The 27117-nt window shown below is 53.2% G+C and overlaps 1 protein-coding gene across 2 annotated transcripts in view; it reads right to left on the reverse strand.

The window, feature by feature from the left end:
* Positions 1-3012: 3012 nt before the first annotated feature.
* Positions 3013-27117, reverse strand: part of PBX1 (PBX homeobox 1) — a 111943-nt gene continuing 87838 nt past the window's right edge. The window contains exons 4-9 of one of the 2 annotated variants that reach the window (XM_082765762.1): positions 25792-25982; positions 25060-25195; positions 22255-22414; positions 15482-15594; positions 13926-14015; positions 3013-7570 (exon numbers count right to left, since the gene is read on the reverse strand). In XM_082765762.1, the coding sequence (XP_082621888.1) occupies positions 7478-7570; positions 13926-14015; positions 15482-15594; positions 22255-22414; positions 25060-25195; positions 25792-25982 (783 nt within the window). In that variant the 3' untranslated portion in view covers positions 3013-7477. The remainder of the gene's footprint in view (positions 7571-13925; positions 14016-15481; positions 15595-22254; positions 22415-25059; positions 25196-25791; positions 25983-27117) is intronic. The other variant, XM_082765763.1, reaches the window with a different exon arrangement.

Raw genomic sequence — 27117 nt, forward strand, 5'->3', positions numbered from 1 at the left:
GCATCCGGGCTGGGTCATTTTTTTATTTTATTTTTATTTTCCCAGACTCCGACACCCGCTGTGACGCCCCGGGAGGTCCCCACGGTGCCAGCGGGGCAGGGCCATGGGGACAGCTCCGTCCCCTGCCCGCCCCGGGGGGCTCTGCCTGCAAATAAAAAAGATTTTACTACAAAGCCGAGCGGCTCCAAAGAGTGATGGGCTGGCTGGCGAGACCCACTCAGGTTTATGGCGGCCGTAAGTTATAGGCTCCCGGTGAACTGGAGGAAACACAACAATCACCCTTTATAGGCGAAACTTCCCGCAGTATATTAAATTCCCCGGCAAACAGACACGGGGTTTACTGCCGACCGTAACTTTAATGCCTCCAAACCACTCGGTTATTTCGGAGGGATTATGAATAACCGGGCCGGGGGTGTTGGGAATAGCTGCCAGCGGGGTTGGGCCTGGTGGGGACGAGCCCCTGGGATGCTCCCTCTGCACTGGGATGGCGTCCGGCAGCACTGGTGCCACTGGTGGGAGGGCTCTGCTCCGGGGAAGGCTTCTGCAGCATCTGCTGGGGCCAGACATGGGATGCTGAGCTTTATTTCATATTTTATTTTATTTTATTTTATTTTATTTTATTTTATTTTATTTTATTTTATTTTATTTTATTTTATTTTATTTTATTTTATTTTTTAATTTTATTTTACTTTTTTTTTCCTCTTTTCATCTTCCTTTCCTTTCCTTTCCTTTCCTTTCCTTTCCTTTCCTTTCCTTTCCTTTCCTTTCCTTTCCTTTCCTTTCCTTTCCTTTCCTTTCCTTTCCTTTCCTTTCCTTTCCTCTCCTCTCCTCTCCTCTCCTCTCCTCTCCTCTCCTCTCCTCTCCTCTCCTCTCCTCTCCTCTCCTCTCCTTTCCTCTCCTCTTTTTTCTTTTATTTTCTTTCATCTTATTTTATTTTCTTTCATCTTATTTTATTTTCTTTCATCTTATTTTATTTTATTATTTTATTTTATTTTATTTTATTTTATTTTATTTTATTTTATTTTATTTTATTTTATTTTATTTTATTTTATTTTATTTTATTTTATTTTATTTTATTTTATTTTATTTTTATTCCTATTCCACTTCTTGCTCCAAACACAAACTGAACTGGAAGCAAACTGGAAACCATGGTAGTGCCTCCCCTCCGGGCTCGCTGGGCCTCTGCAGCTAAACTTGGTTGCCCAAAGAGGGCAAACCAGGAAAAAAAAATCCCATTAATGACAGAGAAGGAGGAGAAGCCCCACCAGCAGGACAAGCTGTGGGTGCAGAGAGGGGAAGGAGACAGCAGCCCCATAGCCCAGAGGCCCCCCATGGGTCCTCCAGCACCCTGAACCACCCCAAAAAAATCTGTCCATGCCCTTCCCCACCCTGCCAGCACCAATTTGGGGCTGCTCGCACCCTCCCCGTCCCCTATCGTGCTCGTGCCCGGCCCCCAGCACATCACCAATTTTTTTTCGGGGTGATTTTCTCCACAGAGCCCGCCGAGACCTAGCATTTCTCCTCTTCGGAGCCCGGCTGAGCGTTTATTGGAATTAACCAGCCGGGAGCGAGGTGATATTTAGAGTGGTATTAGGAGAGCAGCGGCCGAGGGAGATCGTTCCTGGGGCGCTTTCGCAGCGCCGGTGCCGGGGGGCTGCTGGCAGCCAGCGATACAGCTCCGTGCAGCCCCGCGCTGATACGGCCGTGTTATTTAGAAGAGAAAGGTCAGGCCGGAGACTGAATAATCATCGACAAGAAACCCACAGGGGAGCGCAGGGCAGCGACTGCAGGAGAGCTCGGGAAGCCTCGTGCTGCTGGGGATTTTGGCTGGCATCCTGCATCCCTCATCCCGCATCCCTCATCCCACTCATTTTGCTCCAAAACACCTGGAATTGGGGCATGCCAGCCCCCTGGGATCCCACCGAGCATCCCCAGCCGTCAGCAGTGGTGTAGGTGTGCTGGGAGCCCCCCCAAAAAGCCCCCAAATCTCCCTCTCCTAGCACCCGGCACAGGGCCGCGCTGCCCTGGGTTTCTACCCACTCGTGGACCTCCTGGAAATTGCAAAGTGCTTTTTAAGTTGAAAAATACATTTTTTGCTCAGAAACGTTTTCAAAACTTTTATTCTTTTAACTAAAATAATAATAATTGAAAAAAAAAAAAAAAGGCAAAACACCAAGCCTTCCTCTCCCTCCCCACCCCTGCCTCATCTCTGGGGGTGATAAAAGAAAAACCCCATTTTGAGCTTTTTTTTTTTTTGGAAAGCAGCACAACAGAAAACCCCAAACAAATGGAAATGAAGGATTAAAAAACCATTTTTTTGGCTTGGCCACATCTGTGCTTCCTCTCCGGGTATGCTGCTGGGATGGGAATTGCTCCCAGAGGTGGGCTGGGGGCTCCACGGTGGCCGTAGCGCTACCGCCGGGGGCGAAGGCATCCCCCATCCCTCTGGCAGAGGTGGAAATGGGGCCAGCCATGCCCACAGCCCTCGTCCCTTCCCAGCAGGGCCCAGCCGTGGTCCCCAGCACCAAAACAAGGACCAGGAACCCTCCACCTCCCCCTGCCCGGGGAAACTGAGGCACGGGGGCTGGCGGGATGCTCCGCACCGGGCACCGGCCCCGCGTCTCCTCCCTCCTGCTCCCCGGGGATGCCCCCAGGAGGGAAGCGCCTTTGCTCACCCCAAACCCTTCCTGCCCCAAACCCGACACCAGAGGAGAGGAGCCCAGGGGGTGGGTCGCTGTCCCCCGGCGGCCCCGGCTCGCTTTCCTTTTTCCTCCCAAAAAATACGCCAGGTTGGGTTAATTTTTTTTTTTTTTTTTTTTTTTTGCAACAAAAGAAACTATTTATTTGGAATATGCATTACCAGTACAAATCAGGAAACTGTAAAACCTACACCTTGTTAGTATCGTCATAGAACATAAAAGTCTCAATTGGGATCAGAAAGACAGAGGCCTTTTTTTTTTCTTTACAGAAGCAGAAAAGCTTAAAGTTTCAAAACCAGGTCGGAACAGAGTCTTTTTTTTTTTTTAGCTTTTTTTTTTTTTAATATTTGGAAACCATTAAGAAGAAAAAAAAAAAAAAAAGGAAGGGGAAAAATAAAAGAGAAAAGAAAAAGCAACGCAGAACACGTGGATCATCTTTACAAGGGACAGAGAGGGCTTTGCAAGGAGAACAAAAAAAGGCAAACCAACAAAACCAACCCCCCAGGCAACGTCTGATTTACATCATCTTAATAATAATAATAATAATAATAATAAAGGTGTACGAAAACAAAAGGACTCCAGGAAACCTCGGGATTAAAAAAGAACACCCCAAAACCCTAAACCGTTCAGTGATGTGAGAAGTTAGAGGGTTTTTTTTTTAGGGGAGGGGGGACACAAGGAGAAGCATCTTCAAGAGGAGATGCCTGCTCCCCGAACCCCTCCTGCAGCTGCACCCATCCGGGGAGATCCGTGGGGGCATTTTGGCCGTGTCCCACCCGTGGCTGGGGGCTGCCACGTCCCAGCCCTTGTCCCTTGTCCCTCCCGAAGCCCCTGCGCCGCGGTGGCACCCGTGGGCCCCGTCCTGACCCCACAAGGTGGATGGATGGTGGCAGCGGGGTCGGTACCTTCACCGCTCCCCATCCTGTATTTGGGGAGCACGTTGGGCTCTTGCAATCAATGTTTGGAGCCGTGGCATGGCCGGGATTTGGGGCAGAGAGGAAGGGTGCTGCTGAAGCGCACCGCCGGAGTTTTGGGGAGGATTCCTGCCTTTTTAATCCTTTAATCCCTTCGGCGCAGCTCAGCACCAAAACAGCGCCCCAAGGCACGGAGATCCGCATCCCCACGGGGGGCATCTCCTCCCCAAAACCCCCAAAGCGGTGGCGAAAGAGGTGGGGACCCCCACCCCAAAAAAAAAACCCCACCGCCGTCACTTTTCACATCACTCGGCTCCCAGCTCAAAAAAGCAAAGGGGAGAGGAAGCTGCAAGGCCATCGTCTCGGACAAGGTCAAAATAAAGTCGTCATCATCATCAACCCCCCCTCCCCCCCCAAAATAATGCCAAAAATAAAAAAATTAAAATTTAAAAAAAAAAAAAAAAGGCAATTTCTGGGTCTCAACGTTAAGAAACATAAAGTGTTAGACTGTACCTATTAATGCTCACTATTCCAACCATTTCCTTTTAAAGTTTTACAAAATGAATTACCGTCACTTTTTTTTTTTGTTTTTTTTTAAACATTGTGTAAGAAGAAATGAAGTGTGCACAACTCTACACTTTTCTAGCATTCTTGAACTAATTCACAAATGCGAGAAAATTAAAAACCAAAAAAAAAAAAAAAAATGGGGAAAACAACCCAAAAAAAAAAAAAAAAGAAAAAAAAAAAGAAGATGGATGTAGGTAGTCTGATGTTATAAACTATACAGGAATGAAGCGCTTGTTGCCACAGAAAGAGCAGGGACGGGACCTTCCCCCTGCTCACTTTTGCGTGCTAAGAGGGTCATTTTTTATTCTTTTATTATAAACACTATTAAATTCAGACTGCGTTTTTGGTTTTTTTTTTTTTGTTTTTTGTTTTTTGTTTTTTTCCTTTATCTGAATATACAAGAACATTCATTATCAAATGTTCGTTATCATCAATACTACAAAGAACGAGACACAAATCGCAAGAAACAATGGAAAATGTTAATAAAGCTGAAAGAATCGTCGAGTTTTTTTTTTGTGTTTTTTTTCTTTTTTTTTCGTTTTTATTTTTTTTTGAGTTTCTGCAGGTTTTTTTGTTTGTTTTTTGTTTTTTTTTTGTTTCATTTTGTTTTTGTTTTTTTTTTTTTTGGTATCGAAGTCAGGTTTTTCTGGGCAGAAAAAAAAAAATAAAATAAAAAAGGGGGAAGAAGAAAAAACAAAAACAAAAACCACAACACTTTGGGTTGGGGAAAAGGGGGACGGGGCTGGGGGCTACAACCGTCCAAATACGAATTAAAAAAAAATAAAAAATAACGAAAAGCAAAGCAAAAAGAAGGCAAAGCCACCACCGGCCAGCTCCGACAACGCAGCCCAGAGGGACGAAGCGGGGTGGGGATGGGTGAAGAAGTACCGTGGAGGAGCGAGGAGCAAGCACCCAGGGACTGTGGGGCAGGGACAGGACAGGGACAAGGACAGGGACGGGGACAGGGATGGGGGCAGGCAGTCCTGGCAGCGTGCACGGGGCCAGGATTTGGGCTCCTCCCCGGCTGCTTTCCGGGAGGTACCAGAGCTGCTGGGGCTGGCGGTGACCGGGGCAGGAGGAGAGCGGGGAGGTGGGCGCAGTGGGAAGATGGGCAGCACCTGCTGCTGGTATTTTTGGGGAAAAAAACAACCTTCTCCTCACTCCCTGCTGATTCTCATCGTCCCCCAAAGCAGGTGCAGCACAGGCAGCCCTAAACCCTGGGTTTAGCACCGCAAACGCAGCCCGACACGGGGGAAGGAGGGAGCGCGCCGTGCCCGCAGGATGCAGCAGCCTTCGTCCCAGCCAGCCTGCCCCTCTCCTACTCAGGATTCTCTTTTTTTTGGGCTAAATCTCCCAGGATTTGGGGCATTTATTCCCGTCGGGAAGCAGGGAGACAGAGGCTTGCCCTGCCCAAAGCAGCCGGGCTGCGGGGGGCTCGCTGTGGGCTCGGGCTCCGAGGCGCTGCTGTAAGCATCTTCCCGGAGCGGGAGCAGCAAGCACCTCGCCACCAGAGACACAAAAACCAAGCAAGCGGCAGATTTCGCAGCTTTCGGCCTGCCTCTCACACCTGTGCTAATCCTGCTCCGATCCCTCCCCAAGAGAACAATCCGCCGGCACAAGACTTCCCTGATTTGGGGGAAGGTCGCCTATTTTTGGAGCCCCGCGGGGCTGCTGCCTGGAGAAAGCCAGGCTTCGACTCCCCAGCACCCGAACCCCACTGAGGAGCAGCCACGCTGCCTCCGTGGGACCAAATCCTGCCTCTGCTGCTTTTATTTTTTTTGATAGAAGGGTGAAAATTGTCCTGGCAGAGCTTGAATTTGGAAAGTTCCCTGCTTGACGCTGCCCTGCGCCCCCCGAATGCCCGCCCGGCCACCTCGCGCTTGCCGCAAGCGCCCCCGTGGCCATGGGGCTCTTCATCCAAAGCCCCAGCCTCCCTGCAGGAGCTGCCCCCAGGTGTGTTTCAACGGGACGAAACCCCATTTTGCACCCATCGCCAGCTGTCCAAAAAGCAAGCAGAAAAGCAGGGCAGAAAATCACACGAGCTCTCCCCCGGAGAGCTCTCCGTGGAGTGACCCCAAGCTGCAGGTGAAGGACAGCCCCAAAAGGACGCCCGCTTGGCCTTACAGGGCTTCACCCTCAAGCAAACCCTTTGTATTCATCACTACCAAAGGCACCTGGCGCCCGTGGGGTCCCGCTGCTCCGGCCACGCACTGACAAATGGTTTTGGGGACCCGCAGGGTGCCACCAACCTCTTGGGACCCTGCCTGTGCCGGGAGGACCCTGCCTGTGCCGGGGAAACCCACGTCCTCCATCCCAGTGCCTGCTCGGCTCTGACGACAGGAGCCAACACCACTCCATGCTCTGCTCCACCTCAAAACGCCCGCTGCTGGCCTCCCTAGGTGCTGTTTGGGTGCCACCCACCGTTACCTAACGCTCGGCCACACAAACCACCGCGGACGCTCGGCGCTTCCGTGACGCGCGAGGGCGATTCCTCACCTGCCTCTGCCTCCTCTCCTTCCCTCCGCTCCTGCCCTTCCCCGACAGCTCCGCAAAGCCAGGGCCCGGCAGGGTTTCACCTCTCGGGGCACACGGGGCCAAGCACACGGAGAGCCACAGCGTGTTTTGGGCTCTGCAGCAGAGCAAAGCAGGGAGAAGGGCGAGCTGGTGGTGTCCAGGGGCTGGGAAGGGGCTGGTACCTTCGGGGAGCACCACGGGGGGAGCGTTGGGCTCCTTCTACCTGCTCGCCACGTCTGGGAGAGGCAGAGGCGAGGGGGAAGCAGGGCAGGGGGCCGCCACGGCGTGTTCCTACGGAGAGGTAGCGCGAGAGGAGCGGGGCTGCCTGCGGGCGAAGGGCTGAGGTTGGTTGGTTTGGCTCCTCGGGAAGACAGCCAGCGCCAGGCCGCGCGCTGCTTCGGGTTGGTTTGGTTGTGGAGGTGGTTGGTTTGTTGTTTGTGTTGGTTTTTTTTTTTGCTTTTCCTCCTGAAAAATCCTTCTACCTGGCGAAATATCCTTCGGTGGGGAGGTGGAGGGGGAGGGAGGTGTTGTGGCGGTGGCAAGGGGCGAGGGGGTAGGGGGAGGAGAGCGGCTTCTACCCAGAAAAGAAAGGGAAGAGAGTATAAAGAAGTGTCCAGATTGGCTGAAAAAAGCATCCCGACGAAGAGAAGAGAAGAGAAGGAGTCTTCTTGTGTGTGCTGATTGGTTTCACCTCCAGTCTGACTGCTGCGGTGTTAGGAGAGGCCCCCTCCCCTCCCGCCCCCGCCGGGGCCGGCTCAGCCAGGGATGCAATTTGCTGGGAGATCAGTTGGAGGTATCAGAGTGAACGCTGCCAGGGCCTTCTGTGGGGGAGGTCACCGACGACGGGGTAGTAGCGTCTTGCCAACCTCCATTAGCCTGCGGGGAGGGAGACACAGAGCTGTCAGCACCGAGGGCACCCAACGGCACACCCGGACCCCCCCCGAAATGCCCACCCGCCTCCCGGCGGTGTGATCGGGTGGCCTTAAGGATGGGACCCCCCCAAGCTCCATCACCCCCATCTCATGGTGGCCACCACAGCTCGGGATGGTTTGGGTGGAAATGGGGGTTTTGGTGAATTGTAAGCGCTCACGGGAATTCTATCCTTTAAAAAAAAAAATAAAGGTATTTCTGCCAAAACCCCGTACTCTCTCTTTTTTTTTTAGGATCCTTCCCCATACAGAAGGAGGAAAATAGCAAACAACTTCCATCTTTAAACAGGAAACCCCATCCTGGCACTCTGTGTGGACACAGACGCTACGAAAATGCAGGGCAAGAGGACAGCAGCAGCGCCCATGGGACCTACGAGCCGCAGCACATCCCTGGCATCGCCCCACGCCCCGCTGCCACCTTTTGGGGCACCCCTCCTCCTGCACAGCTGGGGGAAGCTGTCAGCAAGGCACAGAGCTGCTGCCCCCTGCGCCCATCCCCAAAAGTCCCCCTGCTGCCACCTGCACGCATCCCAGGACGCACAGCCCAAATCCTCCAGCCTCTGGAGGGCAGAGCTGGCCGGAGGGCCCCGGCTGCCGCACGCTGGAGCTCACAAAAGCTCCTCCGCGGCTGCCGTCCCCTTCGGAGAGGAGCAGATGTCGCACCCCACCTCCTCTGCTCGCTCTGACATTGATTCAGTGCTCAGCTAATTAATCCTTCCCGACTCCTGCCTGCGCTGAGTCGGCAGCAGCCGCCGGCCCGCTTCAGACGTGCCCGGGCTGCTGCGCCCTCGCCGGCTGCCTGTCCCGGTGCCTCCTGCCGCAGGGCATCCATCACCGGGGCTGACAGCCCCGTAGCAGGGACCCCGGGGCACACAGAGCTCTGTGCGTGGTGGCAGGGGGCCACAAGGACGTTCTGGGGACGTGCCCACCCCCAAAGTGCCCGGGGGTACGGGTAGGGACCCACATAACCTGCTTGCAGGCTCCCCAAGCGTGCCAGCGCACTGCACCTTGCAGCGGCGTGCAGGGAACAGAAAGGAAGGTGCAAACCATGACCAGAAGTTGGTGGCGGGTTAGCAACCACCACTCGACCTCGCCACGGGTGCAAGCATAAAAAAGCAGACCATGCCCAGATGCTTACGGCCTCGTTAAGCACCCTGCAGGTGCCCGCGGAGACACCGGGCTCGCCGTGGCCGCCTCGCACCCACGCAGGGACCCCAACAGCTCGCACCCCGAGCCCGGCACCCACCCTCCCGCGCCTTGGACCACGGCAAGAGGCAGCAATTACCCTAGATTATCAGCCCGACAGTGACAGGCCGCGTAAAGAGAGACACAGAGCCAACTCCACCGCCCAGAGACTGGCATATTCAAGTACACTTAGGACATTAATAGCAATTTACGTGCCATCAGTGAGCGAGAACCACAATAGCGGCGCTGGCAGCCTCTTATTACGAAGCCTGTTATTTGTTGGAGTTACAAGCTATAATCACAACAGAAACTTTCAAAACCCTTATCTTCCGTGACGCACCAAATCTATTTCAGAGCCGTAATTGCTATGTCACCGGAGAGTTTGCTGCTTAATGCACTCAGATGCCATTTAGTGTTTGCAGGGTCATTACAGCGAGCAGAAGGGGGGAGAGGCGGCGGGGGCTGCTCGGAGCAGGGCTCGGTCCCTATTGTGCTGAACTATTTTTAGAGAGGCTTTTTCATGCCTGCCACGGCTGAGAGGAGCGAGGGGAAGGGGGGAAACGTCTTGAAGACAATGGCTGCGGCGCCGCGATGCTCAGCACCGCTCTCCTGTGCCCCCCCATACGCAGGGAAGCCCCGCTGTGCTGTGCTCGAGGTGGGGACCAGCCCTCACCTTTTGCAGGGAAGGAGGTTTTGTGCCCCCCAGCGAGCATTTCCCAGTCCCATCCAGTGGGAAGATGCTGGTGAGATGCTGACCCACGCTCCTACGGGTCTGGCCATAAAGATGCTTCCCTCCGCTCACCCTCCTGCTCCCCCAGCCCCCAAATTAGGGGCCAAAAGAGGCCCTGGGGTTGGCCACAACTTCAGCATCTCGATGCCATCCTTTGGCGCACGGCATCTACAAGCTGTCCACGAGGAGGCTGGATCCTTCCCTCTTCTTTCACCCCACTGTCACAGTCACGAAGCCATGTGCAGGATGAACCCGATCCCACCCAGCTGGCCCAAGGAGATCCCTTGGGATCTGACTAGTAAATCCCTCGGGATCCGCTGTGACGAACACCCCTCAAAGAGGGAGCCTGGGGAGGAGGTGGCAGAGCCTGTCCCTGCCCCGGCACGCAGCTGGGACTTCCCCGGGAGGGACAGAGCCAAAGGCAGGGCAGGGCTCTCCGGGACATCTCTCCAAATGTCTCCTTCTGGTGCCAGAGCACGGGCACGGCCTCGGTGGCTGTCCAAGCGGTGGAGCCCCGGTGATGGATTGCTGAAGCAGCGGGTTTTGGGGCCGTTTCCTGCAGGTCTCCCAGCGTTTTTGCTCCAGCAAGTCTGCCTGGCTCTCCGCCTGGGCCTCCTGCATGGGGCTGGTTTTCTGCCAGGTCTTTCAGGAGCTTTCTGCTTGGCACGGAGGCTGTCGCCACGTCCTGCTCTGCGTGACCAAATCCTTGTCCTGCCATGGATGGGGCAGGAGGTCAGGTCAGCCTCCGAACACCCCTCAGAGCACTTTTCCTATCGCAGGTCGTGAGCATCATCGCAGGTCGTGAAGGGCGGCTTGCTTTGGGGTGTAAATTCTTGGAGAGAGGGGTCTCATCTCCCGCAGCTAGCCTGGTGCTCCTCGCTTTCAGCTGGCAGCCGTGGGTGTCAAACCCACTGGCACACAGTTGCTGAGCACTGCCCTCACGGTGGCTGTGTAAATAGGTAAAATGGCATTTTAAATTAAAAAAAAAAATAAATCCTGCACAGATGAACTTTAAAAATAGCCTCCCGTATTAAAAGTGATTTATCAACTAGCCTGTTCCATTTTCTTCGCTGGAGGATTAGGGATGGAGGGGACGTGGGGGAGAAGGAAAGAGGGAGCTTGGAGTCCAAAAGGAAATCTCTGCAAGGGCTTTTCTTTAAGATGATTATAAATCATTAATTAAGCAGCAGACTGAGCGGGGTATTCGCAGCAAGGCAGCCTGAATAACAGCGTGTTTACACGCAGATCCCCGCACAGGAGGACGCGGGTGGGACATCCTCTGTCCAGGTGTCCCCGACAGGGGTTGGGGGATCTAACACAGCGAGACCAGAAGCGGACCCGTTCCTCGCCGGGACGCGTGCTGCTCAGCACCCTCTCTGAGAGGCGAGGGGGGCTGTGTGCTCCCATCATCCTGGTAACGATGCAGAACCGGCGCCGGCGGAGCTGTCAGCGGCAAGACGAGCCGGGGAGGGAGCGGGGCTGGGGGTGTATTTCTGTCCTCGGCTGTCACCACGTCCGCGCCTTTCAAAATTCAGCCTCCGCCACGGAAGGCGAAACCCTGCCAAGGTTTGGAGCGGTGGAGCCGGGCAACCTGCTGCTGCCTTCCCAGCCCTGACGGGCTCCGGGGATGACTTAACCTCAGCCCCGCGCGGAGATCTTTGTGACAGGGCTCTTGACTCGGTTTCGGCTCATCTCCTTCCAGCAGCTCCCAGGGATGCTCGGGTTAGGCAGGGCTCGCAGCTCGCTGTGTTGCTGGCAGCTTTCCTCTGCGTCCTGCTTCCCCTCCTCGGCGTTAAAGGGGTGGAGGAGAGGCAGGGAAAACCTGCCTGCTGCTCCAGCTACGGGACAGCCCAGCACCTCCCCAAGGACCAGCACTTCCCAGAGGGCAGCCAGGCTTCAGGGGTGGGCAAACCACAGAGCCGGGGGCCATCGAGTGCTTTGGGATCTGGCTGGATGGGAAGACGTGAAGTGGCAAGCAAAAGGTGTTGAGAGACAACCCAAAAGATGCTTCCTAAACTTTCTGCTCCGCTGTAGACTCCTTGTCTGGCTCCAGAAAACCAAGAACCGGCTACCAGGAAAACCACACTAGCTGGATATACGGAGTATCCCCCAAAACTGGTGGGCTCTGTGCCCACCACCCTGTCTCCAAACATCATCCTTCCCGTGCCTGGTCCCTTCGGGCTCATTTTTGCTCCTTCCCACCTAGAAAACCAGCCTGAGCAGCCACCCCCGGCCAGCCACCCCAGGTCCCCGTTTGGGAAGCGCAGAGCCCTGCTGTCAGCTCACCAATTCCCCGTGCTGCTCCCGTTACCCCCGCAGCTGGCAGCCAGCAATGCCAGCCCAGCTGCTGACGTTGTGCTTGGCTTCCAAGTTCCCACTACTTCTTTCTTCTCCCCTCTCCCAGCGCCCCCCTCCCTGCCTCGTAATCCCCAGCAGCGACCCTTCCCCCAAAAAAAATTTTGGCTCGACCCAGCCCACTGTTATTTTCCAAGCCAACTGCATCCGTAATCAGCTCAGCCTCTTTCCTTGGGGGTATTTTAATTTATACAAAAGTATCATCTCTTATCATGATCAGCCTCTGATTCATTTACTCCTCAAGTATTAAAAAGCCAGAAAGGGAATAAATTCAGCGCACAGAGAAATTAATGCGGAACGATGGGCTCTTTCATGTGGCATTTTCGAGCACCGCTTTTGCAACGGGCTTATGTAATGAGACATAATTATCTGCACATGTTCAATTACATTACTTCTCAAATCCTCCCTGGCTCTGCCTCGTGACGTCAAGCTGCCCGCTAAGCCCCGGCACCCGACGGCGCGGGGGGCGCAGCCCCCATCCCGCGGCCCCTTCTCCTGCCCGCCCTCCACCCCGGGCTCTCCCCGAAGGCTGAGGGCCCCGAGGTGGCCAGAAGCAAGGTGACAAATGGCAAGACCCAGGTGGCTTCCTCGGAGGGACTCGAAGGGAGACGCGGCAGGGCGAGGCGCCCCGTGGTTGGCGGCCGAGGCCACGTTCTCCCATCCCTGAACGAAAGGCAGAGGCAGGGAAGGGCTGGAGGCTGCGAGGAAGCTCTTTTAATGCCTCCTCGTGTATCGCGTCTCCTCCTCAGCGCCTTTGTTTCAAACTGACAAGAAGCCACAGATGCTGGCTGGCGGAGCCGGGAGCTCCACGGGCTTCCCTCGGCCGCCTCGCCGCGGGCGGGCGCTGTGCCGGGGTGGCTCATGGAGCTGCAGGGGTGAGCCGAAAGCCAAAACAGGGACCTGGCCCCTTTTCCCCACATACACACCTCTCCCATGCTCCGTGGTGCTGCCGGAGTGAGCTGAAAGCCTAGGCAGGACCTTCTCCTCTCTGATACCCCTCTCCCAACCTTCCCATCGGCTACGTCCTCACCAAACCACAACGTGGCACCCGCCACCTTCCTGCCCAGCCCAAGACCACCCCGCCTTGACCCTCATCCTCCTCGTCAGGAGAAATCCCCGGCTGTGGCCAGCCGCCCCCTCGTCCCCTCGCCACCCCGGCCGCTGCCACCACCAGCCCCTCCGCCGGCACGGCCTCCTTTTCCAGGCTGCCCTCTCCTCTCCCAGCTTGCTGTCACCGCCGCTGAGATGGCGGACGATTGATCTGAGAAATGAAGTTGGATTGCTGTCCCGAATCTACACTCGGTTCTCCTTGTGTGTGTCTGATCGATTTCACCCTGCACGACACAGCTTGTCGCTACGAATTTTCATGCTAGTCAGAACCCGCCAGCGCACCCACCAACAAGGAGAAGATGCTTCCAAGCCCTCCCTCCCCCTCGCAGCCTCCCCCGGCCCGCTTGGGCGAGGTTTTCTTGGGTTGCACTCATTTTTATCCCCCCTTTCTCCTTCTATTTACCATCATCATCGCCGTCAACCCCATCACCACCGTGCTTTCAACGCCCTCCCCGCTCACCCAGCCCAGATTTGGATGCTGGCCAGGACGGGGCTATTTTCGGGTGGCCTCCCCGGGATGGTGCCATCGGCCTCCTGGGCGCGGAGCGATCACCGGGCCGGGGTGCTCGCGGTGACATTCCCCACCGCGGTTACGCGAGGTGTCACCTGTTTAGCAGCTCCTCGCAGCCGCCCGCATGTGGCCGCAGGTGCCGCGCCAACGCTGATGGGCTGTGACAGTCCTAGACGCCAGCTGCCTGCACAGAGCCTGCCCGGCCGCCACTTTTTTCGTGGCCAGAGCTCCGCCGTCGGCGTGACCGATACAGAAGCAATAAACTAGGTGACCGTAAAAGCAAAGACAAGTCCTACTAAGTGGCATTCTGAGCCCTATGGCTTTGAAATAATTGGTAGCGAGAGAACAAAAATGAAAAAAAAAAATAAAAAAAAAAACAAGAACCCAAGCCTATTTTTTTTTTTTTCTTACACTGATGCCCTGCGGACTATACATCTGACTTGCTGCGAGTCCGTCACTGTATCCTCCTGTCTGGCTGATAACATGGCGAAGGGTATCCACCTAAACAGACCAACGACAACAAAGACACAAATTAGAGGGGAGGAAAGGTTAGTGGGAAAAGCCGCTTCGCTTCATCTTTGGCATGGCAAAAACAGAACAGTAACAACAGTCATAAAGGTGTGTGTTTAAAGAGGGAAGGGGGAAGAACCGCGGCTGGTCTCAGGGTGAGAGCCAAGCTGAGGAGAGCTCCTGCCTCCCTCGCCTCCCCCAGCCTGCCCCGGTGGCCTCGTCACGCTCTCGTTGGTCCCAAGTCTTGTGAAATGAAGAGCAGGGAGGGAGAACAGCGTGGCAGGATGCGCTCGGACCTCCTGGAGCACATCGCTGCAGCCAGCTCCACCACCGTGCTCCAGGAGCCGCCTTCCTTCCCCTAAACCCTTCCACCCTTTGGCCCCAAGCGGCGAGAAGCTGACATCGGTGGAAGGAGATCTTCGGGGCCGGGTGAGCCCAACTCCTCCTTTCATTTCGGAGGGCCCCGAGAGGGATATACCTACCATGGCGAGGGCACCGCCAGCTCTCCTCCGTGTGCCCCGTTCCTCTCCCTCCACTACCCCAGCCCAGCCCCGCTACGTGCGGTGAGCATCTCGTTGCCCACGGCTGCGTCCAGCACTGCGAGGGGAGCGACCTCGGCTTTAGCAAGCTCTCCTTGCCCAATGCAGAAGTGGCCGAGTGGCTGTCGTCTCTCAACACAGTACAGAGCTTAAACGCCAGAGAGTGGGCTCGTGGCACATCTGGACATCGGATGGCAAGTGGGAGATCTGTCTGGGTGAGCTACCGGCTACTCTGAATTCTTTCTTTTTGCCCAAAAGCATGGGTGCACATTTCAGTCACGCTGCTCCACGCTCCCTCGCACTGCCTTGCTGGTGTGTACATGGGTGGTGTGAGTGCCTGCGCTTCGGGAAGGTGGGCAGTTGATGAGGGGTGGCTTTTAATTAAAAAAAAAAAAAAAATCTAGCTGTGTATTTGTGCATTTCTTGCCTTTGCAGCAGACACCTGGTTCGGTATCAAAGGAGTACGTGGAAGCCTTGGAAAACGAGACACCAGTCCAAACCTCTGGCCCCTTCCCTTGGAAGAATAAAGCAAGCAGAACCTAAACCTCATCTGCTTTTGTTTGAGTACATGCCTGTTCTCCTAAACCTCCTCTCCTCCTAGTACGACTGTCAAGCCAGAGCCAAATGCATTCACAAAGTGTGGGCAAGTCTCCTCAAGACCATGGTTGTTGGTTTGGTTGGGTGTTTGGTTTTGGTTTCTTTTGGATTGATTTTTTTTGGTGGTTGTCGCTGTTGCTTTTTTTTTTTTTTGGTTGGTTGGTTGGTTTTTTGGTTTGCTTTGCTTTTTTTAAGTGTTGGTTGGTTCATTTGTGCTGGTTGAGATTTGCTCTTTTCGGACGGGAGGGAGAAGTGCCAATACAATCAAAGGCTCCTCCAACACTAATGCATTCACTGGCAGTACATCGGATGGGTCCCTACCTGTGACTGCACGTTGGCTCCAACCTGGGCCCCTTGGTAAGAATCCCCATTGAGAGACTGCACGCTCATGAACAAATCTCCAGAGTTTGACATGTTAAAAGAACTGGAAGAACCTGGAAAGGAAAGAGTGAGGCACCTGAATCACAGAAAGGAAAAAGATCCACCCCATGACTCTCAGCCAAGAGGAAGGAACAACATGCAAAGCAACCACAAAAACAAAACACACAGTCAGGTTAGTAGTATGAAGAACAGAGCAAGCAAAAAAAAAAAAAAGGGATGCACTCTTGAGGTTATTCAAAGCCACATGTTGTTACAGCTCAATGCCAAGAACATTCTTCAACAGCTCCTCAGCTGGAGGAAGGATTCTTCATGCTCTGGACCGAGATAAACAAAACCCAGCCTGGAGGACTCAGACAGCCCTTTCCCTTCATTTCAGGGCATCAAAATCCTTCAGGCAGCTTTGCAAATCTCGATTTTTCGGAGGTGTCCACCCGGCAGACTGCACTGGAGAACAGAATCACGCAAATAAGCCCCGCTGTCGAAAGCAGAAGCCTTTTCAGCAAGGCTAACCGTGCAGCTGCTGCTTGCGAGAAGCTCGGCTCAGCGTGGGTACATCCTCACCGTGCTGCCTTCCGCAGGGTGGACACCTCCAGACACCATCCAGTTCCACGTCCAGAGCTCCCGCTGAGCCAACGGGAGCACAGGGCCACAAAAAAAATGTGAAGGCACCCGGGCCAGACTCCCTTTATTGATCTCTTTGGCAGCTCTTTCCTCATGACGAGCTATGAGACAACGCGGGGCTGTCTCAGCCCCAACGGGCCAAGCTGCCCCAGAATGAGCTCCGTAAGCAAATTCCCCACCGCATGCATCAGTCGCCAGCGTTACACCAAAAAGAGGTAACGGCGAAGACAACTGGGTGGGATCAGGAAAAAAAAATAAAAAAATAAGAAAATAAAAGGTCCCGCTTCCAGATTTGAGATAACTTGAGCACCTCCTCGACTGCTGGACAGAGAAAACAAACCTGTCATGTAACTGGAAGGCAGGGGAGGAGGGGAGGGGTTAAAAATAAATAAATAAATAAAGGTTTTATGGGATTATTTCAGAACTCATCGTGCAGATCAGCGCGTTAAGTGTGAGACAGCTCAACGTGCAAGGTTTGGTTATATACATGACGTTAGCCTTGGAAAGGAGAGACTTCAGGGGCCCAGGTCAGCTACGCTTTCGGCTCCAACCCAAAATACGCTCTCATCATCTCCAGCGCCACTTCCAACTCGGAAGAACGGCGACCACAGTCCTGGTGGAATTGCCCAACTATGGCTCATGCGTGCGCTCTGAGAAAGGCCAGACAACCCCCGTCTCCTCGCTGGGACACGCTCTGGACAGAGCCCAGGAAAGCTCCCCCGATGGGAGCCACCTCCAAGAGCTGGGAGCAGGTGGGAGGTCTCCCCCGGAGAGTGCACGTCCACTAAAATCTCTGCTGCTCTCTTTGCAAATGGCTCTTTTACCGCGTGCTGGCAATCCTCGGAATTGAAGGGAGGCAGAAATATCACAGCTAGGTACAACGCCCGGGATAGGCGAGAGAAAGATTCATCCCGAGCACACCGAGCCTTGGATCAGGACCCTCCCACCGGTGCCTGAAAGGAGCAGAGCCAGGAATAGCTCCGTTGTCTGTGCTCCCTGTCAGCCCTGCCCGGCACATTTCAGAGAACGACCCAACAGCGCTGCGTCAAATAACCGGGACTAGGCAGAAGGCAGCTGCAACCATCGCCTCCTCTGCTCGGCTGGCAAAGGGTCCCTGTCACTTCCCAGCCTCTCGGGTTGCTCGCTGTTTTAAAAGGCAAAAAATCGATAGGAAGCAGCTGGCAGGGTGAGGATATCCCACACTGACACCTGAAAGCATGAGGACAGGGACTTTTCACATACACGAGGATGCTTCCTACCGGGTTCTCTGAGTGATCACTTTGACTCCCAGCATAAAAGCCCAGAGCTGTGTGATAGCTTTGTGCTCCCACAGCGGCTGAGAACCAAAGGGTTTTGCAGTTAATCCTCTCAAGCAGCAGAGAACATCCTGCTGCTCTTTAAAGGTGAGCAAAAACCCTTTGAGATCACACAGACGATCAGCATCAGAGCTGGAAAGAGGACCTGGGAATCCCTGAGCACCTGACAGGACGCCACCATCACTCTGCCCCTGACAGCAGTATTTCATCCCACCTTCCCCTACCGAAATAAAATAATAATAACAAATAAAAATGCCATAAACGTAACCAGCACTTTACAGAAACTTAACAAACCTGCCTGGAAAATTGAGACGGGGAGGGAGGAAATAAAATAAACAAACAGCCACAAACTCTGGTCCTGAAGAGCGCCGGTGTCTTGGAAATCATGAGGAGCACTGGAGATGTCACTTACAAGATATACACTGCTATTGGCACGGGGTGTTTTTACAATATATGTGCATATCTAAACGGCAAATGTGCCTTGCTGCTGATGTGGATGCAAAGATAAATATGCGCATAGCAATGGCCCGCATGTATGGATGCGTTTGTGTCAGAGCCATAATTGCAGAGAGCCCTGTGCGCTGCTGTTTCAGCACTCTGCTGCCTGTGTACTAGCCGTGTATGAAAATTACCATGGCCCAAAGTCTCGGAGACTCGGCTACGAGGGACTGGTGCACTGGGGCAGAAGAGGGGGCAAGGATGGGAAGAGCTCTCAGACTGCAGGCGCCGGTATCCTCCTTGGAAACAGGCTCAGGGAACACAAGTCACATCCTTCTGCTGGAGAAGGCTCCATCATCAATCTCATTTATCTTTCTGCTCCACTGTAAACACACCAAAGAAGCTTTTTAGTGGTCACAGTTTGATCTCCTTGAGACCTGAGATGTGATAAGCACCTTTCAGCTTGCGAGCCCAGGCTGCGACCTTGGCACGAAGTCCCTTGACGCTTCCGTATGTGGACAAAAAATGCCAGCATAAACACCGCTTAGCATGACGCGTAGCAGTGTGAGCCAGCGGATCATTTTCAGCATCCTCACATCTTATCAACCTCAAGACCTATCACCATCACTCCCTAGTGCCGAGTTCCCATCAGGGCAACACCAGCTCCAGAGAAAGAGGCGGAAATGTTTAAAAAGAAACGAGCCATGGCACTTGCCACTGGGTGAGAGCCTACATCAAAACAATGCCAGCAAAGAGATCTCCTCCACTCCTATCACTTAGGATGAGCACAACACATGGCGAGTTTGTCTTCAATTCCAAAAACCTCACAAGCTTGATTGCTGGTATTTCTTGCACCACTTCTCCAGAGTGCTTCTTCTCCAGCTCCTCGATGCCTTTTCTCACGTTTTAACAGTCTCCGTTTCCACCTTAAATTTTCCAGGACCTCTAACAAGTCCTTTTTCTCTTAAGTGTCTTACGATTTAGAAGGCATCAATAAACCGTAATAGTGTTCATCGGAGCTGAAATCAAACCACCTTCATCTGCTGCCTCATTCCACCTACCACCAACGAGACAGAGATCCAGCGCAGAGAGCCACTGAAGTCAACTTTTCACAAAACAAAAAGGTGAGCAGGAAAAAAAAAAAAAAGTTCAGGATGATTTTGGCTCATCTGCACGGAAGATTTCAGCGGATGTCATCACCTGTGTGCGGTCCTCCAGGACTCTGGTTGGCAAAAGGGGCAGCCCACATGAAATAGCTTTCATTTGCCATGTGGTTTTTGTGCTGAGAGTGTCCAGACAATCAAAGTGAGGACGGGGAGTTGTTAGCCCAAATGAGCCAGACATCTCGGCTTATTTGAACATCTGGCTGATCAAGCCCAACTGTGCATATTCAGGATGAAAAGGTGTTTGACATTCAGGCCTGGGTGACTGAGGGTGGGGGACCCTGCTTCGAACGTGCCAGATGGCCAGACAGATGCAGCCCTTGCCCTTGTCAATGTGTGGCCAATCTCTTTGACTGACTGTAGCCATTCGCCCATCTCCGGTATCATGGTCATCAATGCAGAGAACAGATGGGCCTGCCCAGCCACGGCAGAAATGAATTTAGCTCCTGTCCCAGGTCCCATCGCATCCAGTTCCACCTCCTCTTCCAACATCATGGCCCTCCAGGGACTGCATCGCTGGTTGCCTCTTTCTCATGACCTGTCCTCTGCCTGCTCGCTTTCTTCCCATGTGCCCTGCCATGTATCTAAACCTAAAAATTCCCAGCACATCCAGTCTCTGTTCAGGCTCCTTCTTACCAAAGTCTCAGCCAATGAACTGAAAACAGAAAAAAAATCCACGGTGTAAAAGGAGAGGTATCACCCACCTCAGTCCTTCACCTCTTCATCCACTTCCATGTGCCATGTAGCACACCTGGGTGGCTCACGGCCCTCGACAGCATCCTCTAAATCTTTAACTGATGGGTATTTCAGTCCTAGCATGTACAGGCGTGCTTCTTGCTGCTAGCACCTTCAAGCCAACCTGAAGGAGGGACGGTCACAGGCCTCCAGGTGTCACCAGGACATGCCTTCGCCCCGCAGCGTGACGTAGCGCAGGGATGCTCGACCGAGCCGTCACATCCACACGGCTCAGCTGGGGAGATCTCATCCTGGGGTGCTGCTGTTGGAGATAAAATCCCGAGGTCCTTCCAGCTGTCTTCTCAGAAGGCTACGAGGACGTCCAGTCCCACCACCTCTGCAAGCTGACCCCGAGGCTGTCACGATGCTGGCGCAGGGCCCTGCAGCGTACAGGGAGAGCGGTGGCACCTGGCTGGCTTGGAGACCCTTTGCTTCCAGCAGAGAGAGGACCCTCCATGGGCTGACGTGCTGCTTTAGCACTGAGGGCCCTGAAAAGAGGACGGTGTTTCTGGAGAGCAGACAAGTGAGCCAGAAAGAGGGCCCAGGAGCTCAAGTCGTCCGCGTTAATAACAAGGCCGTTTGTCCTTCCTTGGAAGCGCGGTGTTATCCAGGGATTATCTGAGCCGTTTACTGCGGGGTACCAGCCAATTTATCTTCCAAACGGCCGTGTTACTGCCTGTGGGGAAGTCGGAGAAACAGACTCGCACAGGAGCACTATTTAACCGGGGAAGTGCCTATTGCACTACCCGTGGGCCAGATCCAAACCCATTTAACTCATCCGAAGCGGCTCCCTGGCTATTCCAGCCCACTGGGTCTGACTCCTGTTGAAGGAAGAAAAGGAGCAAGGCTGCGTCTCTCCGCTCCGAGCTGATGTGCACTGCAGGGCAGCCTCGCACGCAGTCGGTATCTCCCTCAACACGCAATTCTGCTGTCCTCCCAGCTTTTCTGTGCCGGGGGGGGGGGGTTAGCCATTTCATCAGGTGTTTGGAGTGAGCTGTTTGGAAAGGATGACATTTTTAAAACTGCTTCTAAATCTTCTGCACTTACAGCAATGAAAGGAAGGGAAAAAAAAAAAAAAAAAAAAAAAAAAAGGAATGAAAGCAAATTCCTGCAAACCATCTGTCCCTGCCAAACTCTGCATCACCCACCCGAGCCCTCTGAGCGCCTCAGCTGAGGCAGAGCAGGCAGCACAGCCCGCTGACGGAGGGCTGGAGGTGGGCAGGATGCCTCCCTGCAGCATCCCTGACCCCAAGCTGCCACATCTCGCTTCCTTCCCCTTAGCAGCCTACCTGCTAACAGCACGTGTCACCCCCTGGCCGAAGGGCATCGCGAGCAGACACCGAGCTCAAAGGCACGAGAGTGACCCCTTCCCACTCTCCCTCCCACCCCTAAAAAGAGAAGAGGCACAGAGATATTTATAGGGATAATCGACTGCATGGCACCCGTGAAGTTCCCCCTTTTTTCTTTTTTCTTTTTTTTTCTTTTAATCAGGTCCCAGTTGTCCATCGCTCCTGGGAGCCGGGCACAAGCAGCACAGAGCATGCCGACCACCGCCTGGGATGGTTTTGGGGTCGGGTTTTGGGGTCGGCCGTCCTCGTGGCACGCACCACGGACGGACTGAGCATCATCGTTCTCTAGCGGAGGAGTTGAAATCTGGGCAAAGCGCTTTGTGCCTTTGACCCTCAAAACAAACGAATGGAAACCACAGCAAATGGGCAGGAAAGGGGGAAAGGGGAGGGAACAAAGCGAGCCATGGATTTCCCCTGGGTCGTACTGACACAAAGGGAAAACAAAATTCACACAGAGCACACTCTTGCAGGTGATCCAGACATTGTCATGTAAGCAATCAAAGGTAACCACAACAGAAAGAAAACCAAAGGATAAAAGTTTACCCAAACAACCCCCAAAATGGCATGAGTGACGACATCCCAGAAATATTGGGCTTCCTTACATAGGGCCACTCATGCTTTCAGCCCCTACTGAAACAGAACAATTACACAAGGACATTTTCTTTCTTTTTTTTTTTTTCCTCCCCCCAGACAATCCCATTTGTGTTTTTTTTTCAGATCATTTTTCTGCTTTTGTGTTTACCGTCCATGCACGTAACACCCAAGACATCCCCGTCACTCACACGGTCTGATCACATTGCTTTTTGAACAAAAACCAGAACAGAGAAGGGGAACCAAGAAAAAAAAACAATGCAATGAAAATAAAGTGCCCCCCACAAAACAAACCCCAAAACCAAACCCATCTCTTTTTTTTTTCTTTCTTTTTTTTTTTTTTTTTTTTTTTTAAGACCACAAAAATGAACCAACCGAAACCAGAAAACAAAAACTGAAATAACCCAAAGGAGAAAATGAGAGTGATTAGAGGGAGGGGGGGGAAAACAAACAAAAAAACAACACTAACAACCCAAAATAAACAAAAAACAAAAACTAACCAGCTGAATTGGGAGTTGAGGGTGAGTTAGCCTGGCTTCCATGGGCTGACACATTGGTAGCCGTGACAGCCGTTTTGGCAGCATAAATATTGGCTTCCTCTTGAAATTTACCTATGTTCTTCTTGTACCGGATTCTCTTATTTCCAAACCAGTTTGATACCTAGAGCGAGTTTGAGAGAAGACAAAGACGTTAACGTTTCTGCTCTGGAAACCGTGGCTGGGTGAGGAATGAGGATTAGTTCAGGTTAAGCAGTGTATCACCTTCTTTTTTCCCCAGTTTGATTAGCCATGGGGGAGCACCTTCTACCTGTGCGTGCCATCCCAAACCCTGGAAAGACAGTGGGACCCTCCTGGGATCACCAGGTTTGTGCAGATACACCTGGTTCCTCTGCAGACCGGACTGCCATCCAGGGAACCCTCTATGGGAACTGCAAGACCCACCCCACAAAAGTATCAGATGGGTTTAAAAAAAATGAGAAAGTCCTGAAATTGCAGGATTTGAAAATGAGCACGGTTCTCTTTGGTGCTTTGTATTTGCCTTCTTCACAGCATCCCTCTGACAGGGACAGCACTGCTATGTGCTTCCTCCCTCTCTTCCCAGTTGTGTTTTCTCCTCCTTTTAGAGAAGGAAAAATACTCAGTGAATTTACTGAGGCCTGGCAGATGCACAAAATTGCCTTGATATCATCTACGCTCTGCTTTTTGATCCATCCAAGTTAAATCAGCGCAAAATGCTGGAAGTGAATGCTTTTCATCCAGCTGAGCTCTGCTCTCTGTGATTCAGCAAGCTGAGAGCTAGCCTGGGAGCACGGAGCACCTTCAGGGTGAGGCTGGAGGGGAGCATGGGGCTCATCCCAAGACCCAAATCGGCCCTGCTGCTGCTGAACTTGTTCATTTGTGGCCGCTACGTCGCAGTCAACAACTCCAGAGAGGTGGGGAAGATTCAGCCTCGAGTTTGGGATGCAGCTCTCAGCTTCTCTGATGACACTGGACATGGAGAAGCAGGGGAATGTCTTCCTGGGTACAGGTCTCGAAGCAGAAATCAACTTGCAGCCACTACTGACCTTGTTTTAGAAAGCTTAACAGGATGAAGAAGACAGACAAATGCCAGAGGATGCTGTAACTGTCCCACAGGGCCTTCACCCTGCCTGGGATTGCTTGGAGCTGGGACTCCGAACTGATCAACCCAATTAGTGGGACTCTGAGGACTTTCTCGCTTGCTTGCTGGTGAGCAGTGTCAGTAACTGAACCCTGTAAGATTTATTCCTATGATGCTTTCTGTCTGCAGTGCCAGGTAAATGGTTGCACTTGATGATCTCAGAGGTCTTTTCCAACCTAAATGATTCTACGATCCTACAGAGTGCTCAGTGACTTCTATAGAGAGCTGGCTTCATCTGCCAATTTACCTGTTATTGAATTGCACGCACCCAATCCCGTGGTGCTGCAGTGCAGGAAAAAGAAATATAACACGCAGAGACCCCAGGGTGGCAAAAAGTAATAAATTAGCACCCCAGCCAGATCTGGGAGTGAATATTCAATGGCAACAGGAGCAGACACTGCTTGTCAGGAGCCCCGTTCCCCTGCTCGGCCCAGCTTCCTCACTAATGCCCACGTCCTCCTTCGCAGCCTCCCCACGCAGCTGATAAGCACAGCATTTCTCCTGGGCATTTTCTCTTCGCGAGGGAGAAGTTGTAAGTGCGAACAGATGAATTAAAAGTGAGAGGGGAAGCATCAGGACAGCTGTAGCTTTCCTGGAGCCAATATGTGCGGCCTCTCGCAGGTAACTCCGAGGAGAATCCACCTTTGGGTCTTCTGGCACAGGGGATGCAGTCGGAGTCACTCAGCAGGCATTCAACGCAGTGACGACACCTACCCTCGGATGCTGCTGCTCCTGCTGAAGGCAGACATGCTCTCACAAGGACACCAGATGCTACTGCTGTCTTCAGTTTACTCAAGTGATGAACAGGCATGTGCCTTGGGGCTGGAAAGAGGCCCAAGACGAGGAATGCAACAGGAGCCTGGAGGGAGTGCTAAGCTCACACGAGGACAAGACTACCAGAGGCAATTTACTGGCTCTCAGTCCTTCAGCTTGCTCCAAAAAGTGAAGAAATAAAGAAGGGCAGGCCTGAGTAATGAACAGTCGAACAATTCAAGTACTGACTGTTCCCCTCACAGATCCCAGCAGCTCCCAGGTCAGAACAGACTGCAGGAACTACGTGGCTGCCTCAAATGTACGGAAATAATTCCATTTGTCTTTATCAACCGCCTTTCTTTGAAGGATAGGCAAGCTGGGGAGATGTCACGTTCAGCAGCACAAGAGTAACAACAAAGAGAAACGACCTGGGGAAGCCCCCCCTCCTTGGGCACAAACCACAACCATCAGCCTGTTTGACCCCAACCCTTCCCACCGGGACCTTGCTCCTTCAACCTCATCAGGCAAACTCTGCTCAACTCTTCCTACTGCCTTCAAAGAAGGGACTTTCAGCTCAGATAAGCTCTTGCAAACCAACACTGATTTCCTGAGGAGAAGACCACTTCTTGCTGAATTCCTGTGCTGTTAACCCCTTGGCTACATACACAGACATCACTGTGTTAAGTCTGCATCCCTCCCAAGTCCTCTCCCAGACTTTCCTTCTCCATCCCCAGCTTCATCCTGCCAAGACTGCTGTCTACTCTCCTACCCACTGCACTAGCCTGCCCTAAACCCATTTAGTAATTCATTATTTCACACTGAAGGTCTGGAGTTTCCTTCGACATGTTAAGGTTTCCTTCAGCAGCCTTTGCTGTATTTCTGGGATCTCTCACCTGTGAGACTGTGATGCCGCATTTCTTGGCTAGCTCTTCTTTGGCTTCCTCACTGGGGTAAGGGTTGCTGAGATGGGAATAGAAATACTCATTCAGGATTTCCGTAGCCTGCTTGTTGAAGTTTCGTCTCTTCCGCCTTAGGGTGAAGAAAGAAGGAGAAACAGAAGGAAAAGGAAAGGAAATCAGTGCCGGGGTCCAGAAACAGGAATGCAATTTTAGATGCTCCGACTTTCTCCATTTCCCTCCCTCCTTCCCTCTCTCCTGGATGCAAGGGACTCATGGCCAGGAAGCTTCTCATCTGCACCTTGCAGGTGACTCCTCTCTCAGCACCTTCCAAAGCAAGTCTCTTCAAATTATTGCTGCACCCTTCAGCCTGCAGAAGTCTCTTAACACTGGCACCCAGCTCCCACAGCTGGGAAGGTGACTCCTGACACCTGGCTGCCCTGGCTGAAGATGTCAGCGCTACTCTGCAAAGCTCTGTGCTGAGAAAGCAGCCGTAGATACTTCCTTGTCACATCAAAATGAGAAAGAATGACACGGGCTGAATGTCTTGTATTTCTCTCCCCTCCCTTGCTGAGCCCCAAAGTAAAGGATAAAGAGGATAAACAGTCCCTGGGACTCAAGATCGGGAGCCCCTACCCTTCTAATCCTCCTCGATTCCCCCCCGAAGCTCAGACACCTCTCCAAGGTGGCGCAGTGGCCATGCAGAAAGGTCTGGGCGAGCGACCTTACCGTGCGTCCAGAAATCGGGAGCGCAGGATCATGACGGCTTCACACGTGCTTTGCTTCAGCTGCATCTGGATGGAGCTGAACTTGCGGTGGATGATGCTCACCATCCGCTCGATCTCCTTCGGCGAGATGGGCCGGGTCCGGCTCTGCTCGCGCAGCAGGTTCATCACGTGGGTGGTGAACTCGTTGCATGCCTGGGAGGGCAAGAAAAGCAAAAGAAACCCCAGGATCGGAAGGTCATTCGACGGCGTCAAGGACAACACGGAGGCGACGCAGCTAAGGAGGGAGATGTAGGGTGAGGCCTCGATGGCCAGGGTTTGCTAGGGCAGACCCACAGCGAGGGGCAGCTGCTCTCACCAGCCACGCAGAGGGACCAAGAGACCCCCAGAGCACCCAGAGCAAAAGGCAGGAGCCAATATTTTGCTCTCAGAGATCACAGATGGAGCTGGTGCTGATAAAGCTCTGGAACCCATAAAGAAGTCCCAGCCCTTATGATTTTCCTGGGGGAGCTCCAGCTGAATGTGAGGGCCACCAACCTTTCAGCCCTTCGTGCCTCCTCCTCCTGCCCCAGCACCACGCGTCCTGCAGAGCCCCTCGTGCTTCCCACAGAGGCACGGCCCTGCTCCAGGCTCTTAGCACATCAGATGAGAAGTAAATAAGGATAATAATTAAAGCCTGAGTGAGGCAGGAGCCCTGACAAGTAAGGGCAAGCAGGTAATAAGCCCAATTAGCTTGCTGCTGGCAGAGTGCTGCCTGGCTGCTCTTGCTGTCCCCATGCCACGTTGTGAGGATGGGGGGGGGATTTGGGGGCTGGATGAAGGCAACTTCATCGCTCTCTCCCCCAGCTCCTCAAGGGCAAAACGGGATCCTCCAATTCCCAGAACCAGTCTGGGATCCAAGCCCCCAAAACCAGGCTGAAAACAGCACTGGGACAATGATGGCCTGAGGTGCTCCCAGGACATGGGCAGATGCTGTGGGGACAGTAACCCCATTTGCCACCCCACGGTGGGGAAAGAGAGACTGGAAGGGGAAGGAGAAATTGATTTTGTGGCCCGGCCCCATTTCTGGAGCATCTTGGCGGTAAAAATGACTTTGTAAATGGGTTGTGAGAAGGAACGAGCCAGGGGAAGGTGCTGGGGAGATGTGGGTGCATCAGGGTCCATTTGGGGGGCAAAACCAATGCAGATACAAAATCAGAACAACAAAACCAAAAAAAACTACCTAAGGAGCAGAGATGCCCTCCCCAGAGCCTGTGCCCTTGCAGCTGAGTCCTCCCTGGCTCTGCCCTTCCCGTATCTCTCCTTGGGCTCGGATGCCAGAGGACGTGGG

This window comes from Aythya marila (assembly GCF_965140915.1).
Source record: "Aythya marila genome assembly, chromosome: 8".
NCBI lineage: Eukaryota > Metazoa > Chordata > Aves > Anseriformes > Anatidae > Aythya > Aythya marila.